At 42.9% G+C, this 18,575-nt stretch overlaps 1 protein-coding gene across 1 annotated transcript in view; it reads left to right on the top strand.

The window, feature by feature from the left end:
• The first annotated feature begins 3,762 nt into the window (after nt 1-3,762).
• The window catches only part of LOC124267938 (protein virilizer homolog), a 54,461-nt gene continuing 39,648 nt past the window's right edge, over nt 3,763-18,575 (top strand). Inside the window, 6 exon segments of the mRNA XM_046702932.1 lie at nt 3,763-3,828; nt 6,837-6,869; nt 6,871-6,950; nt 17,059-17,145; nt 17,560-17,608; nt 17,781-17,931. Coding sequence (XP_046558888.1) covers nt 3,763-3,828; nt 6,837-6,869; nt 6,871-6,950; nt 17,059-17,145; nt 17,560-17,608; nt 17,781-17,931 — 466 coding nt within the window.

Genomic DNA, 18,575 nt, shown 5'->3' with positions numbered 1-18,575 from the left:
CAGATTGACACTTCGAGTTCCAACCTCCAGACAAGTGATGGTTTTGCTGGATATTTCCAAACCGTTATAGATGTTATACTTCTCTATGAATTATTACATATGAATAATGTTATAGGAATATTGAAGTGAATACATACCAGGTGTGGAGGTATCCTAAATATGAACTGCTGCTATTGGATAGCCGTACAAATATTACACATACCGTTCCAAAGGAAACACTCTACTCAAGAAACAGCAGTGAGCGCAGCTATGTGGACACAGACATTTGCCTATAACTAAAGGAACTTTCCCGTTAAGATATTATATTTACACGAGTTAAGTAACTTAGACAGCTTAAAACAAAATAATGTTTACCTGTAACATCGAGTTTCCGTGACTGGACAAGCACTGCCATCTACTGGTAGCTTCAGGGGAAGCAATCTACTTGCTACCGAACAGAAGCTATGAATGTGAGCTGGTAGCGTGCTCCACCAGGTTGCCCGTTCATTGAAGAAATACACTTCGCTCTACCACCATGTATAGTGTAATAAAACACACTTTTGCCCTGAACTATTATAGTTAAAGCACGAGGACGCTTTAACGTCATAATAGTTCAGGGAGAAAGTGTGTTTTATTACACTATACATGGTGGTAGAGCGAACTGTATTTCTCTTCTAAGATGCCAAATTTAATACTTTCTAAGGATAATTACGATTAATTTAAGGCAGAAAACAAACGGCGGTGTCGGTGACCTAAATTAAGAATCCTCGCACGGGGCTAACTGGCGCGCTGTTCTATTGACGTGTCTGTCCCCCTACGTTAAGACGAACGTTACCAGAAAAACAAATGATAAACAGTTTCATGACGGTTTACGTTCGGATTAAATATCTTCTCTAAAGTATTTTAATTACATCTGTGATTAACGTAAACCATGTGAACGTCGTATTTCTACTACCAACGTATGTTTAGATCAGTACATCCAGACGAAGCTGAGTAGTCTAGCGACATTCCACGATTGCATTGTGGGAATGTAAACATTGCGAACGTTACCGTGTCGCTGAAAACTTGCGAGTCGAATTGAGACATTTAAAACGTCAGAAAACATAAACGTAATGTTTCCACCAGTGATGTTAGGTGAGTGAAGCAACTGCAAACCAAGAAACGGGATGCAACGCAGTAGTTTACTGTAGGAGGCCGTACGAGGCGATGACAACTAACATGCATCGTGACGTCGCTTACACTGTGACGTAATGTTAAATGGTTCGATTACGAGGGGGCACACTAGAATGGCGCAGTGACGTGATGGCGTCATTCAATTGTTACGTCATCAAAAAACTATACCTTTATTGTCTGATAATGTGGTTTTTTTTCGATTGTTCTAAGCGCTAAGCATCTTAGAATACACTATACATGGTGGTAGGGCGAAGTGTATTTCTTTTCTAAGATGCCAAATTTAATACTTTCTAAAGATAATTACGATTAATTTAAGGCAGAAAACAAACGACTGTGTCGGTGACCTAAATTAAGAATCCTCGCACAGGGCTAACTGGCGCGCTGTTCTATTGATGTGTCTGCCCCCTACGTTAAGACGAACGTTACCAGAAAAAAACAAATGATAACAGTTTGATGACGGTTTACGTTCGGATTAAATATCTTCTCTGAATTATTTTAATTACATCTGTCATTAACGTAAACCATATGGGGCAATATGAACGTTGCATTTCTACTACCAGCGTAAGTTTAGATCAGTACATCCAGAGGAAGTTGAGTAGTCAAGCGACATTCCACAATTGCATTGTGGGAATGTAAACATTACGAACGTTACCGTGTCGCTGAAAACTTGTGAGTCGAAATGACACATTTTAACCGCCGTAAAACATAAACGTATTGTTTCCACCAGTGATGTTAGCTGCGTGAAGCAACAGCAAACCAAGAAACTGGATGCAACGGTGTAGTTTACTGTAGGAGGCCGTACGAGGCGATGACAACTGACATGCATCGTGACGTCGCTTACATTGTGACGTCATGTAAAATGGTTCGATTACGAGGGGGCACACTAGAATGGCGCAGTGACGGGAAAACGTCATTCCATTGTTACGTCATCAAAAAACTATACCTTATTGTCTGATAATGTATTTTTTTTTCGATTGTTCTAACCGCTAGGCATCTTAGAATCTCCCTTAGTATTACAACAGGCCTATTTTCTATTTAATTTTGAATCATGAAATTATTTCATACATGCATGATAGGTGACGTTATGTGAACCGTGTTTATCGTGCAGCCGGATATTTGGGATTTAGCTATATTGTCTTCTGCTTCGTACAAAAGTACCTTCACTGTTGTTTATCATTCTGTATGTAGAGATAATAGTCCCAGAAGTTACAGTTTTCAAATATAAATAGATAATTGCTCTATTTCATTATAGCGAATATCCGGCAACATTTCCAACGCATATATTCCGTTCAATTATTTTGTGAATAATAGTATATAAAAACTTCAGTGTATGTAAATGTTGCGGATATGGCTCAGTACAAAATAAGACCAAGAGAAGAACTCTGAAATATCTCGAAAGAACGGGAAAATACAGTTGACAAACATTGGAACGGCGATGGAAAGTACAAACAGAGCCCCTACATTATATGTTCGCCGCCATTATCATTCAAGTATCCGGGCGGTGAGGTAGCCTAGTGGTTAAAGCATTCGCTCGTCACTCCGAAGACCCTGGTTCGATTCCGCACATGGATAAAACTTCGGAAGCCCATTTCTGGTGTACCCCGCCGTGATATTGCTGAGAGCGGCGTAAAACCAAATTCACTCACTCACTCAAGTATGCTGTAGTATTCTGTGTTGTTTGTAGTGTAGGGCCGCACCCAGCAGTTTTCCACATATTTGACAATGATCTGTAAATAATCGAATCTGGACCAGACAATAAAGAAATTGTCATAACGATCATCGATCTCGTTGGGTTACAATGACATGCATCAACCCAGTTCAGGTGCTCACATCCCATTGTATACAGGTAAGATCGCTTTGTGCAAGGTGCCACATACGGCGAATAGGATGTTGACAGAAAGGTGAATCACAGGTTCCTTATTGAGAGGTTTCATTTACATATTTGTAACCGTTTCTTTATTTATACATAGAGCATGAACGTATTATAGCAAGTTACTTGAAAATTGCACTTATTATGAAACTGAACTCGTGAGTCCAATAATTTTACACAACTGGTACAGGTAAATCAGATTGTTATTTTCACACTGAATGCATGACTTTGCTAATTTGTTTACTAATTTTGTAACTCTTTGAAAGAAAGACTACAAATATATCTGAACATAATTAATTTCATAATTTGCTGCCCGGCTTCCGGATTATAACTGTGGCGGCGGGGTAGCCTAGTGGTTAAACCGTTTATTCGTCACGCCGAAGACCCGGTTTCGGTTCCCATTCCTGGTGTGCCCCGTTGTGAGGTTGCTGGAATAGTGCTAACAGCAGCGTAAAACCAGGGAGACTCTGTTGTAGAGTATCCCTGGTAAAACTAAACTCACAGACACTGGATTACAACTGGACTGCATCCTCATTTGTGAAGATGTTCTGTAACAGTCTATAAGACAAAGTTAGTATCTTTCAAAACAATACGATTTTGAAAATTGTTTTTGAAAAAAACCAGTGAACTAATTTAGTGCATGTTGGATGGTTGTCTACCTAAGCGGAGATCGAGCAGACAACATCTCGCCAACTAAGGGAGATAACTAGGGATTTAACGTGATTCAAGCGAGAAGAAACATGGCCGACGCCGATCGGCAGGTCGAACTTTTGTTCTTTGATACATTTTCTCATGAAAATGCAGAGGTGAGCACTCTTTGATATACCTTGCACTTAATTTCTTAAAGACAAGCGGAGAAGATGACCACAATGTTTTATCTCTGTTACTGCCACAAATTTGCAAATGTGCCTGTTGCTGTATTTGTCACATGGCCCGCTTACAAACAAATCTGTTCAATTTGTAAGACGATGCAGGGTTGTTTACACTGACGCGAAGATGTACATCTGGGGAACAAACATGGATATGCTGTTATTGTGGACACACCCAGTGTACGCCAGTAATCCTTCTTTGTTTATATAACCATATCAGTCGATGGGGAAACAAAATGTCTATCATTTCTGTTCTAGACCCTTTACCGCGTTTACTGTCTACACCCTCACCTATTCTGCGTATTTCAGAACATCTACACAGTAAGGCAGTCACATGCACTACGTTTACTGTGAGATGCTTGTAGTGTTGGTTGCGGATCTTACTTTACTGATTTTGTGTGCATCTTTGCATATCTAGGTATCCTTAGGTTTAGTGGTGTTAAGAGTAGGGCAGGTTTCCCCCAAATTCTGCCCTTTTTCCATATATCCTTATTCTCTTTGTTATCAGGCACCTATTTATGATTGTTAGCATAAGATTCCCCCATGCAGTAAGCACCTACACAGCACAGGTCACCCCAACAATGGGTTGATATCCTGCTTTAAGTTAGAAACTTGAAACATCAGTCTTTGGGTTGTAGTCAAAAGGGCCAAAGAGAAGTCTAAAGGGCCTTAGATTTAAGTCAGAAGGGCCATAGTTCAAATTAAAATAAGAACATACAAACTAATATATCCCAAAGCGAGCTGAATTCGACGTTCAGGTGAATTTGACAGTTGCATTGCTCGAGTTATAATGGGGTATACATGCACGATCAAAGTGCACAATCAGTTTCATCGGTAGCCTGGATGACCAGTCGTTGTCGTGAGAAGTTTTATTGACAATGGAAATCCGGAAGTTAAGTTATATAAAAAGCAAACAAACATCAATATTATTTACCAGAGATCGTTAATACCACTTCAGATGCAAAATCAATTGCCTTTGTAACATAAAATAGCAAGCGAAAATTCAGTAAGATCAGTCGTCTGCTAGTGACAGGCAGTATATAAATAGGAAGCCACATGATCACAACACTCCCTCGCGAGTGCGGAGCGAGAAGTATGGCTCATCATCGAAAACCCATACCAAATGCCTGGATGTGGCGAGCTGTATATGATGTCATCCACGCTATTTTTGTTGGAAACACTTGATATTTTTGTTTGAAATAGATGAATATATCCTTTATCACTCCAGGTTAGTAAAATAAAAACTTTAAATGATATCAAAGATAAAAATAACGTTTTTGCCTTACATCGTCGAAAACCCTTGACATCGGGATATATTTTGTTATATTTGCATCAATATGTAGCAATAATAGTAATAACTTATATTCTGATTATCATACATTCAGGTGTTGATATGTGATCAGATATTCATAAGTAGTCCAAATGTTCATAATTCACTTATCTTTAAAACTGTAAAATTACCGGACTGAGACTTGGGCTCAGAGCAGACATGGCAGAGAAAGTGGAATTCCTCCCCATTCTCGCAGAGACGGAGGTATTCCTCTCTGGTCATGTTTGTGTCACATCTATGATGGGTCCATCTCTAACAACGGTCACACTCCAGCCCAGGGCATGTAGGTTCTTCCTAGCTGTTTTGTCACAAGCGACACACTTTACAGGCATGGTTACCAATTTGAATTGTGGTTGAACTGTTCTTGTTATATAGCATTCTGAGTCATGAGACCAGTCACAACTAAATATAACGTTAACCTTGTTAATATTACTGACTAGTGTAATTATCACCAATGACTCTGTTAAAACCTCTTGTAATCATTAAGTAAATAGTTGTATTGTTGACTATACTCATAAACATGTGATAAAATAAACACTTAACCACTCTGTGATATTTTACATAAACAACACTGAGACGCTTTGAAATGTTTACTCATAATACAATAAACACTTAGCCACTCTGAGATGTTTTAAATATACAACACTGAGACACTCTGGGATGTTTAGGATTAGAACTACTGCAACAACATGTAAATAATTTCTTCTAAGCTTACTTTTTTCTAAAAGTTTGGACCTTTTGACTTAAATCTATGGCTCTTTTGACTTTCCCTTGGCCCTTTTGACTTTTCTTTGACTCTTTTGACTTTTTCAAGTCATGTTGACTTGTTCATGCTGTTGATCACTGGATTGTCTGGTGCAGACTCGATTATTCACAGACTGCTGCCATACAACGGGAATATTTCTGAGTGTGGTGTCAATCCAATATTCAACCAATCAATCAACCGATTGATCGATCGATCTTCATCAGGTGAAGAAAATTTGGAAGCAGATACCTTTATAACTAAGTATATGTAAAAGAACAAAAGTGATAGGTGATATAAATGGTGGGCATTTAATAATAGAAGTGGGAAGCCAGTAGTTAATTGGTGCTGAATGGTAATGGCAACAGACAAACTGAAGCCAGGTCTTACCCACACGCAAATAGTCTTGATAGGTACTGATCTAATGGACAAAGGGGGGTAACTGCACTGATTAGTGACAGTGAAGACAACTCCCAAGCGCTACGTAGGTGTGTTCTCTAGTTGGTAGCTGGTTGGAATCTCCTACACCAGATGTTGTTAGCAGACTTTAATGGAAGCCTTCCCACATGATGGTGTGATCCTACCTCATATATTCATCCTTTGGGGCTGGGACTTGAACTGTTGGTGCCTATGCTATATTTATATAAATTAAACATTTGAAAAAACACTTTTCAGCCAAGTATATAATTATTCTATATCTGTCATGGGCTCAGGTATTGTCGTGAGCTTGGTAAGCATAGTGGTGAGGCAAGGGAGATTTTGTATGCTGGTAGTTTTTCAGTGGATTGGTTCAACGAAAGAAGTTTACCAAACTCATGTCAAATATGTTCACAAAATCTAATTACTAACATGTCGTTTTGTATTTCTTTGTAGGAACTTAACTTGGATTTGGTACAGTTCCCCTTGCCCAGTGATAATATATGAGGTGCGAGTGATTCCACTTCGTACACAGGTCCAGGCAGATTTTCCTGGAGGCGTGAGACTTGGGTAAATACAAATGTAGTTATCTCATCAAGTGTGCTTTGTGTTACTTCACTCAATTTTCTTAAAAGAATATTGTCTTGAACATGTTCAGAAGTAATCTTTCCCGTATTTAATCATTGTGTAAGACTGAGAGATCATTTTCATGATCATATTTACTGGTGCTTGAAACTGGTGTCACAATTTGAGATTAATTTGTGTAATGGGGTGATCATCAACTTACTTATTTCTTGAAATAGTTTCATTTGCAAATTTTGTTATTTTAGCATGTTAGTAACATTGGTAACTACCCATAATTCATAAACACAGACTCAACTGTTACCTCCTGTATTTGGATGGAATAATAACGTGTACAACTTCATGGATAGCAACTCCTTGCAGAAAGCGATGTTTCAGTGTAGATTCTTGCACCATTATCATGCTAACGTCTCTGTATGCAATAAACAAAGTGTTGTTATCCATAAAGTTGTATGCTTTATTCTTTGTCAGAAGTCCTCCTTGGGGTACATATAAGCATTAAAATGTCCATTTTGAAAACCTATGACAGTTGTAACTATGTTTCGTACAAATATTTACAAAACAATAAACATGTTTTTGTCTTGTTTGACCACCCCCTACAGGGCCCCTCAGGGTCCCCTACAGCCAAGATCAGGTAACTCTAGCTGGAAACCTCGCACCCCACCTTTTCATGCTGTCGTTCTCAAAGTAGGACATGCATGGTTCATTTTCTGGTGGTCTACACTGCAACCGACTATAGGTGATAAAGATTCAAATACTGTATGTATGGTTCCTTTCTTTCCACACAGCGTTAGATGGAATTTATATGTAGGTATTTTCATTCATAATTTGTTGTAACTTTAACTACGTGTCGCTCCTTTTCAATCCATGTGGCAAGCAAGATGGAGGACTACGCGGCTTCTTCTCCCTTTCCAATTTGTTGTTAGTGTTCCGCTTTCACTCTTTGTCAAAGTTTATATATAATTCTATGGTATTATATATTTGGCGTGCCTTCGCTTTTAGTGAAATTATGGTAATTCATTGTTGAGTAATTTTGTAAGGATGTGTCGTCGTCCGGCATTCTCTTAATGCGACCTTCGAGTGTGCTGGTACCACAGGTGGCCTCGTCTCTAGCCTACCTGGGAACCCTGTTTTGGCAGGCTTTTCCCTCGGGTCTCGGTGCCTTGGCTCACACACACACACACAGAGGAATCTGCAAACTGGACTTCTCCACTGCAGACTCGCAAAGGTACAGGCAAGGCTCCTCAGTCTCAGCAGCCTTTTTGAGTCAGTCACGGCTTCCCAATAAGTCTTCCTTGGGGTCTTTAGAGGACCCAGTGCATGCAGTTGATGTACTGCCGGCTGTTGGGATCCATTGCCTTTTGCCTGAAGTTCCCTGTCCAACTTTCCATGTTCCTAAGGGGGTGGGAGAAAGTCACTTCAAAATCCCTTGGTCCTGTCCACACTGTCAACTTTCTCTCCCCAGCTGTTAAGTTGGAAGGCAGCCTTTATTGTGGCGGCAACGTCTGGCAAACAGGTCGGTGACATTTATGCAATGTCATCGGATCCTGAGCTTACCGTTTTTCACAAAGATCGGGTCAGCATTCAGTTGCCAGATTCTTACCATCTTAAGCATGTTAAGATTGCAGGCTCCTTTCACGTAATGGCACCTATCGAACTTCCGGCTTTCACTCAGCCTCCATCGTGCGGTACCTCTCTTCGATGTGCACACGTCTTAGATGTCTGTAAGACCCTTACGGCTTAAATCAAACGAACAGCGTCTATCCGGAAGGATAAGCAACTGATCTACTGTTATGGCGGTGGTAAGGCTGACCTTCCAGCGAACAAGCAGACCATTTCTAGGTGGCTTGTCTCCGCCATTTGTATGGGCTACATTCACAAAGCTTAACTCCCCCAGATGGGTTGAAAGCTCATTTGGTTAGGGCAGTGACCACCTCTAAGGCGTATGCTACGGCACTACCCATTGAGGAGATCTGCTCCGCAGCTATTTGGAGCCGTCCGAGTATGTTCATCCATCATTATCAGCTGGACAAACACTCACATGAGCAGAGCGTGCTCGGTTTGGCCAGACAGTTCTCCACAGTGGGCAGAGTCGTAACTCTCTAGCCGATTGAGCTTTCGACATAACCGTATATTAAGCCAAATTTTGACAACCAAAAAAAGCAGTCTGTAGAAGGGGGGTCGGCTTATCTATGGGTTACGCTTTCGTCAAACTTTTTTTCCAGGGATAAGAAAACAACATTGTATCACTTCGCGTGAAAAAACAACAGAAGACGATTTTGTCAGTAAAGACGTCAAATTTGCAATTGAACATCGCTAGGCAAGATTATTTACCTTTGTTTTTTTAAAGTTGTTTTTGCTGGGCATTGTATTATTTGCAGGGATTAAGATTACCGTGTGTATTTGAGCCGGAAATAGCAATCAGCTGTGCACACATTGATCTGTTTGATTGGCATTTAGAAGTTGGTGACTAATAAGAAAGTAAGAAAGTTTATGGATAACAACTTCTTTATTATATATGATTCGACGTTTCGGTATGGATTCTTATACCGTTGTCAAGCAAGAGTGAAGTACTACAGCACAGAACAGACTTATATACATGAAGAGGGATTAAGTGATAGCTGAGGTGCTCTAATCTGTTGTTTTTATCAGATCATTGTATGCAGAAGGGATGAGATATCCCTGGTCTCAACATAATTTGGGACAATGTGGAGATATTATCCAAAAACCACCAGGACTTCACCAAAAGGAAACTTGCAGAAGCAGTTCAAATCCGGAGACACAAGCCCTCAATCAACAGAGACCAGGGATATCTCATCTCTTCTGAATACAATGATCTGATAAAAACAACAGATTAGAGCACCTGAGCTATCATTGTTAATTAATCTCATCAGCATGTATATTTTGTTTTTACCTCCACGACCATTGGCTTCCTATTGTCACTACATTATTGCCACCGTGCCTTGTTGTTGTTGTTAATCCCCCTGGTTCAGTCCTACATGTTGTTATTACTTAATCCCTGTTCATGTATATAAGTCTGTTCTGTGCTGTAGTACTTCACTCTTGCTTGACAACGGTATAAGAATCCATACCGAAACGTCGCATCATATATAATAAAGAAGTTGTTATCCATAAACTTTCTTACTTTCTTATGTGCACACATTTCTCGGCAAGCAAAGTCAAACAGGCACAATAATATAACAGGATGAATTCTGACGCAGTCGTCAGTAAAATATGATACAGAATACTATTATTTAACCCAAAGAAATATATCCTAGCATTGTGTAATTTTAATCAACACTAAGGTTATACGGACCCTTATGAACGTGGTAAGTGGAAGTTGTACGCACATGGAATGGGATAAAATAAGTAAGCCATTTAATTTCACACATTTTTACCGATGTAAACTAGCAGTAAACTAGCAGTCCATGGAAAAAGAGGCTGTAATCAGTTCATGATTGTTGATAATATGATGTTAAAGTGGCTATCGCAGTTGTAGCAAAAAACGTACCCCCATGAACGTGGTAAGCGGAAGTTGTACGCACATGAAATTGGGTAAAATAAGCAAGCCAGTTTGTTGACATGTGATTGTCTAGCTACAATAAGTAAGATATTTAGCGAAACAAAATATATTATCCATTTTCTGTCAACTACACTTCATTTTGATGCGTGAGTAGATGCAATATGATTGTGGTGAATTCTTTGAATAATGTGGACCAAAGTTATATTTTTAACTAATCCTGCACTGCTTACTTCCTGCACTTATTGCTTACGGCTCGAAAAGCGTGGCTTGCCAGACGATGTTAAAAGACATAGAGCTGCAATCACTTCCTGGTCTCGGCTGCTACTCGTCTGCGCATTCGTCACCGGAAGGTGACGTCAGCCACCTCAGATTATTGCTTTTCGCACGCCTCGCTAGACATGTGGGTTGCCAGCGGTTCATTGTATCCTACGGGATTATTTGTGTGTGCTTAATAAACTGACTTTTGGTGTATTATTATTTTTTTTCCTCTACAAGAATTGTAGGTATTATCTTTCACTTTCTCTTGTTATTTTAGTTCAGTAGTTCTGTTTAGTGATGTTGTTCGTTTATAACATGGTCCCGTCACCACTCTATCACTTCGCCATTACAACACTTCGCCGTATTTGTAGTCGTTGTGTTTTATTTGGTTCAGGTTTATATCTTATACCATACAATAGTGGTATATTTATTATGTCTGTATTATGGTCTCTTTATCATTCAGTTCTTTGAGACTTTGTTCTCAATGATGCTGTTGTATTCATTACCATTGTATGTAATGTTTTATGTGCGTTTACTGGGTTTTCTGTTTTATTGCAGATCCATGTACAGCGCAAGTTGCATACATTGTAGGGGTGGGAAGTCTCGTAAAGACCCTCATCCCCGATGTTTGAATTGTACCACTCAATGTTCCCTTGGCCATAAATGTGCCAGCTGCGCTGTTCTTTCACCCAAGAGTTTCTCCGTTTATCTCCAGGTTTTTAGGAAGCGCCTGGGACAAAAGAGACGGAAGAATATGTCTTCTACTTCGACGCCGGTTTTGAAGACCGCTATATCTACATCCAGTGTTGCAGCGTCCACTGTTTCTCCGAGTGCGTCTGTCGCCAGCATCCAGATGATGACCTCGCCTCTTATGACACCATGCGTTACAGCGTTTGGCGCTTGAGCGCTTGGCGCTTGGCGCTCCCTCACCCACGCTGTTGCCGATCTTGTCACTGCAACGACCGATGGGGCAGCAGTTTGCGCCGTGTCAGGCGCCCCAGGCTCCTGTGTCGCAGTCCTTTTCAGTGTTCCTGGGGCAGGCGCCTTATGCGTATCAACCATCTATAGGGTTTCCAATGCCTCAGGCGTCTATACGGCCTATACATCATACGGCCACCAGCAGTTTGATGTGTCCACGCTCAGCACTCTCTTGACTTTATTATCAGGTCAAGCCGGTACCTCAGCGCCTATGCCGTTTATGCCGCCAGCAACATCAGCGCCTCTCCCTCCTACAGCGCCTTTGCCACCTTTGCCACCTCCGACGATTACGGCACCTCTGCTAGCTCCAGCATCGGTGCCTATCATGTCTTCTGCGTCAGCCCCTGTGCCTACGCCAACGTCTCCTGTTGCTTCCACGTCTTCTGCAGGCGACCATAGGTCGAGACCTCGGAGCAACGCGTCTTCTTCTAAGGCGTCATCTGCACGTAGCCGTTCCCCCTTGCCGTTTCGTTCACCATCCTCAGAGAGAGACTTTGCCCCAGACTACGAGGAAGACATGGGCTCTAATCACCTTGGTTTTGATCACGTGTTTGACTGGATTGCTGATCGTTTAGTAGCCTCAGTCCCTTCACCAGGACCTGATGTTGCAAAGTCTCTTACTATTTGGGACTCGCCTTCCTTAATGTTGCCAACACATGAGGCGGTCAGGGAGATTCTATCTACACTTGATGAAGATTTCGAAGGGATGTCTCTCTCAACCCAATTATTAAAGCGCCTAGAGTCCGGCGTGATGACTATCCTATTCATGGCTTGGACTTTGCCCATACAGTGACTAAGGTGGATGAGGAGATAAAACGTGTGACAGGCTCTTCCTCTGTCTCCTCCTATAAAGTTCAGGACACAAAGGTAGCTGCTTTGGACTTAGAACTTAAGCGTATGCTCCACCCTATATCGACATTGGTGTCAGCGACTGATGCCATTACTCAGGATCTTAAGGAATTAATTTCTGGACTGGATCATCTCACAACTATGATGCTATGGCAGGGCAAAGTGCTCACTGACCTGCGTGAGCACCTTCGGTCAGCGGTTGCCAGCGCGTGCGTCATTCGTCGGCAAGACTTCCTCTCCTTTTTTTAATGGGATTCGGAGTGTCAACGGAAATTATTCCACCAACCCTGGTCATCGTCGACACTGTTTAACAACACCATTCATGACATTTATCGGGAGGTGTGTGTATTTGCCAAAGGGGAGACTGCTTTGAAAGCTTTTCAAAAGAGACAACGTCCTTCCTCCATGCCATGAAACACCTACCAGCCTCGACGACCGTCTGTTCGGCGTGCCAGAAATCCAGCGCCGTCTCGTGGCAGGGGACGTGGTGCCAAGCCTAGATCAGACAGGGGAGGATATCAATGTCGCCGTGCTCCCGCCCAGGGCGATGGGCGTAGGGGCAAGTGAAATGAGGGACATGCACGACTGGACACTCCCACCTCCAGTCATCCCAGTTTATCCTACACCGGTTGGTGAGAGAATAGGGATCTGTTGGGAAAATTGGTCCATCCTAGAGGATCCATCGTTCACCGATATATTGAGGCAGGGGTTCGGCTCCCCCTCCTCTCCGATCCACCTCTGACGCTGTTCCCACTCCAGCACAATCACTGCCAGATTCAGCACGACCTCTTAGCAGAGAACATAGCGATTCTGTTGGAGAAAAGAACCGCCGAATTACTCCCGTATCCCGTCACAACACCAGGGTTTTATTCTCCAATATTCTTAGTGCCGAAGAAAGGGTCCACGAAAATGAGGATGATTCACAATCTGTCCTATTTCAACGAGATTTTCCTGGAACGTCCTCCGCACTTCCAAATGACGTCCATCGAATACTTCAAATCTATGGTATGCGTCAACGACTTCCTCATCAGCCTGGACCTGCAGGATGCATACCTCCATGTTCCAATACGTCCCAGCGACAGGAAGTACCTGCGCTTTCAGGGCTCGATTTAGTGCTTTGTTACTTGCATTGGTGCAACCCAATATTACAAAGTGCAACCTAGTTATTAGTCTAACTTGCACCAGGTGCAAGTAACTTTTTAGTGGGTAAACTTCTGAATAAAACATCTAAATAATTCAGTAGCATATTTCTGATATTACATATTGCAATAGAAACAGTGCAACTGGAGTATGACTGGTGCAACTAGGTTTTTATCTTAGGTTGCACCAGGTGCAAGTGGGTTAACATCTCTTAAATCGAGCCCTGGCTTTATTTTCAACAATGGACTGTCCTATTTTCAACAATGGACTGTCCTCCCATTTGGATCTTCATTTGGGTTCAAAGCGGCCCTGTGGTTTTTTTATGGCAGGGGACGTGTCTGCTTCTTATACAACAACAGGATTTAACCCTTCGGCTCTTGCCCCAACTAGGTTGGCTGGTCAACTTGGACAAATCGGAGCTTGTCCTGTCTCACACTCTGACATTCATCGGAGGCCATTTCCTCTGGACAGGTGGGACAAGATTCACTCTCTGATTCCACGTGCGCTCTCCGAACCTCTGTGCCTCTGAGAGTGGCAGGCACTCCTGGGATTGTTGACGTCGTGCAGGATCTTATAAGCAGAAGGCGTCTTCAACTTCGTCCTCTGCAGCGTTTTCTTCAACCATACATGCGTCGGGCAGACGTTCATCAACTGTTTTGTCTTCCACTTCAGTTACATCGCTATCTTCTTTGGTGGACTCGCCCATTGAACGTCTTAGGAGGAGTCTCTTTGACAGAGCGGCCTCCGGATTATTAACTGTTCGTGGACGCCTCCATGCAGGGTTGGGGCGCTCACTTACACAACCAGACAGCCGCCGGCCTTTGGTCGGGTCAACACCAAAGCTGGCATATAAATAAACAGTCTGGAGTTGGAGGCCGTGATCCTCGCTATTCATCACTGGGCGCATCGACTACGAGGAACTTGTCTTCTGGTGGCCACAGACAACACCACGGTGGTATGGTACATCCGGAAGCAAGGGTCGACACTCCCACAGTTTCTTCTCGATCAGGCTTTTCGGCTTCAATCTCCACATTCTGTTGAGAGTTCCGCATATTCTGGGGTGCCGCAATATGCTTTCAGACGCTCTCTTGAGACCCGACAGAGTTGTTCCCATGGAATGAATGGCACACAAGGAGGCCTTCACTCTCCTAAGTCACGCACTGGGTTCTCCAAACGTAGATCTGTTTGCCACCAGCCAAAACCATCAACTGCCGGTGTATGTGTCCCCAGTCCCAGATCCAGCAGCTTGGGCGGTGGATGCTCTCAGCCTAGGGGAGGGGCTTCACGCGTATGCGTTTCCGCCACCAGTTCTACTACCCAAAGTTCTCGCAAAAGTCAAGGAGACAACTTGCCTTCAACTGATTTTGGTTGCGCCTTGGTGGCCGGCCAGGAACTGGTTTCCTGTTCTAAAAAGTCTAGTGGTATCTAGGAGATCCCTTCCCTCTACCCACGTGGAGGAATGTTCTCGTGCACCCTCACAGCCGTCTCCCGCATCCTGCTCCAGATCGGTTCAATCTGCACGCATGGACCATTTGCAGAAAGCACTGAGTGCTAAGGGGTTTTCGGCCAGAGCAGCCAAAGCCATTTGCGGCGGCTCAGAACTTCTACTAGACACTTGTATGATGACAAGTGGCAGTTGTTTGAACGATTTTGTGTTACCAGAAAGCAGGATCCGCTGAAGGTGTCTCCTCAGTTCATAGCAGACTTCCTACTTTATCTCTGCACGTCCAGGCGTCTGAAGGGAGGCACCATTGCCATGTATTTGGCGGCAATTAGCTCAGTTTTAGTGGTTCCCACTGACAGAAGGATTATCAAAATCCCAGAATTACAGGCCATGCTTCGTTTGTTCAGACTTGAAGTTTCGTCCACCGGCATGGAATCTCAACACTGTTTTAGACCATCTCTGTGGTGCACCTTATGAACCTCTTGAGAACTCTTCCCTCGCTAATTTATCCAGTAAGACAGCTTTTCTTTTGTCTTTAGCGACTGCGGCTAGAATGAGTGAGGATCACGCCCTCGATGTGACTAGGGTCAAGTTTGAACGTCGTCATCAAGGTTCTGTTTATTGGGTCTGTGTTGGGATTTCATCGCTAAAAACCAACTTCCAGGTCAGCCTGATCGACAGTTTTCCATTCCGCCATTATCATCTATTGTTGGCACTGAAGAAGATGCTGAATTGCTTTTATGCCCCAATTCGTGCTTGCAATAATCTGAGGTGGCTGACGTCACCTTCCGGTGATGCATGCGCAGACGAGTAGCAGCCGAGACCAGGAAGTGATTGCAGTTCTACGTCTTTTAACATCGTCTGGCAACCCAGGCTTTTCGAGCCGTAAGCAATAAGTGCAGGAAGTAAGTAGTGCAGGATAAGTATACAAATATAAAAAATATTTAGATTTTCGGTAACTGACAGTTGTCTGTGGTCTGTGTTGGCCCAATTAAGATGGCTTATGTACGAAACATACCATTTTGACACTGATTTTAAGGGTCAGGTTTAGGGGGCAGCTTATCTATGGGGTTGGCTTAGCTATGGTAGTATATGGTACATCACTCTGTCCTTCCTTACCGATGGGTTATGTCATTTCCCATCGGTGATGGTATTTGGTGGTAGTTATTTCCAGCACTACATTGGCTTTACATCGTCCCCTCGATTCACTCGTATTTTTCCCTTTCACCATATTTTGTCGAGTCCCCATACTATACTCTTTTCTAAACTTCGGGTTGGAGGGTGGGATTGTTTTGAGACGCTTATTTAGCCAATCAACATATAGGCTTGACATTGCTAGTCCCTGCCCTGGGCCCGGCCCCTGCCTGATCGACATTCAAGGTGTGAAAGACAGAATGCCACTCCCAACGTACAATCTTTGGGAGTCTGTCTCATGCCTGTATGTACCCCAAGGAGGACTTCTCCTGAAAAAGAATTGAACTAACCTGTAGAGGTTATTGATTCTTTGAAGAAAGTCCTCCTTAGGGTACAGCCACCTGTCTCCCCACATTCTGCCTGATTACATTCAGCATGAAAAGTGAGGTGCGAGGTAGATGGCTAGAGTTACCTGCTCTTGGCTGTAGAGGCCCTGAGGGGCCCTGTAGGGGTGGTCGAACAAGACAAAAACATGTTTTTTGTTTTGTAAATAATTTTATGAAAATATAGTTACAACTGTCGTAGGTTTTTAAAATGGACATTTTAATGCTTATATGTACCCCAAGGAGGACTTTCTTCAAAGAATCAATAACCTCTACAGGTTTGTACGAATTTTGACTCCCCAACTTCTAGAGTGCAGATAAAACAATTATTTGGATGGAGCATGTATATATTCACATATTCCGAACATCACATATTTTGTTTTGCAGAGCTACCAATCCCTCATCATTCAAGTTGGAGTTGTATGCCAACAATCTCAGCACTCCAAATGCCTCCACTTTCCAGAAGCTGGGCATGTATGTATATCATACGTTTGTGTTTCTACAGTGGGAAAATCATAAGAGCCATGGTCACATTTAAGGGTGTCTGTGAGACTTCCGTGTTTGATCGAGAGACCCCTGAATCTGTAACTCCTAGAGTCTTGTTATGACACCGACCTTGGTCTTTCGTTCTTAATTATCAGCGACCCTATTCCATAATCCGGTTTTCTTTATTTTTATGTCAAAAGTGGATAATTCAAAATATTTGTGAAGCTTGATAGCAGCAGGCATTTCCATTTTTGTTATTGTGTCATCATTGGCATAAGAGAGTCATTATGTGCCGCTACAATTTAACATAATATCATGCATGGAGACTTCATAATTTACAAAACAAACAAAATTGTATGTTGTGTATTATGAACTACAGACATTGTCTGTTGTGTATTTCAGCCTTGACTACAAGGAGAATGTCACCATCATGATGAAGCCGGATGAAGACGTGAGTTTGGTTTAACCATTTACTTTGTTTATTAAAGGTGCTATGGGGATGCTGAATAGGTTTTAAATTTATGATCCATAAACTTTGCCAAAATGTTTTTTTATGTCTATGTGACGTACAAGGCTTTTGGCATGGACTGTATAGTATCATTCCTAGATGACTGTATGTGTAGGTGCCCACTGATGGCTTGATACTGAAGGGTTGGTACAACACCCTGACCCTGGCAGTGTATGGCAGCATGACCACAGTGGTGATGAAGCCGGACAGAGAGTCACCACCCCCTCCACCTCCACCACAGCCTGCACCCAGGCCAAAAACACAGGGTAAGTGAAGCATTAGCTAAAGACACCCATCCCTCCACCTCCACCACAGCCTGCACCGAAGCCAAAAACACAGGGTAAGTGAAGCATTAGCTAAAGACACCCATCCCTCCACCTCCACCACAGCCTGCACCCAGGCCAAAAACACAGGGTAAGTGAAGCATTAACTAAAGACACCCATCCCTCCACCTCCACCACAGCCTGCACCCAGGCCAAAAACACAGGGTAAGTGAAGCATTAGCTAAAGACACCCATCCCTCCACCTCCACCACAGCCTGCACCCAGGCCAAAAACACAGGGTAAGTGAAGCATTAGCTAAAGACACCCATCCCTCCACCTCCACCACAGCCTGCACCCAGGCCAAAACACAGGGTAAGTGAAGCATTAGCTAAAGACACCCATCCCTCCACCTCCACCACAGCCTGCACCCAGGCCAAAAACACAGGGTAAGTGAAGCATTAGCTAAAGACACCCATCCCTCCACCTCCACCACAGCCTGCACCCAGACCCAGAACATGGGTAAGTGAAGCAACAGAGAGGAAATACACCCCTCCACCCCAACACAAGCTGTACTAAGCCAAAATTACAGGGTAAATGAAGGCCCCACCCAATCTACTCCCACCATAAATGGCATTTCGGCCAACAAC

This window comes from Haliotis rubra, unplaced genomic scaffold (genome assembly GCF_003918875.1).
Source record: "Haliotis rubra isolate DU_JTF1 unplaced genomic scaffold, ASM391887v1 Scf135, whole genome shotgun sequence".
NCBI classification, from domain to species: Eukaryota; Metazoa; Mollusca; class Gastropoda; order Lepetellida; family Haliotidae; genus Haliotis; species Haliotis rubra.
This window is presented reverse-complemented; position numbering and strand designations above follow the sequence as displayed.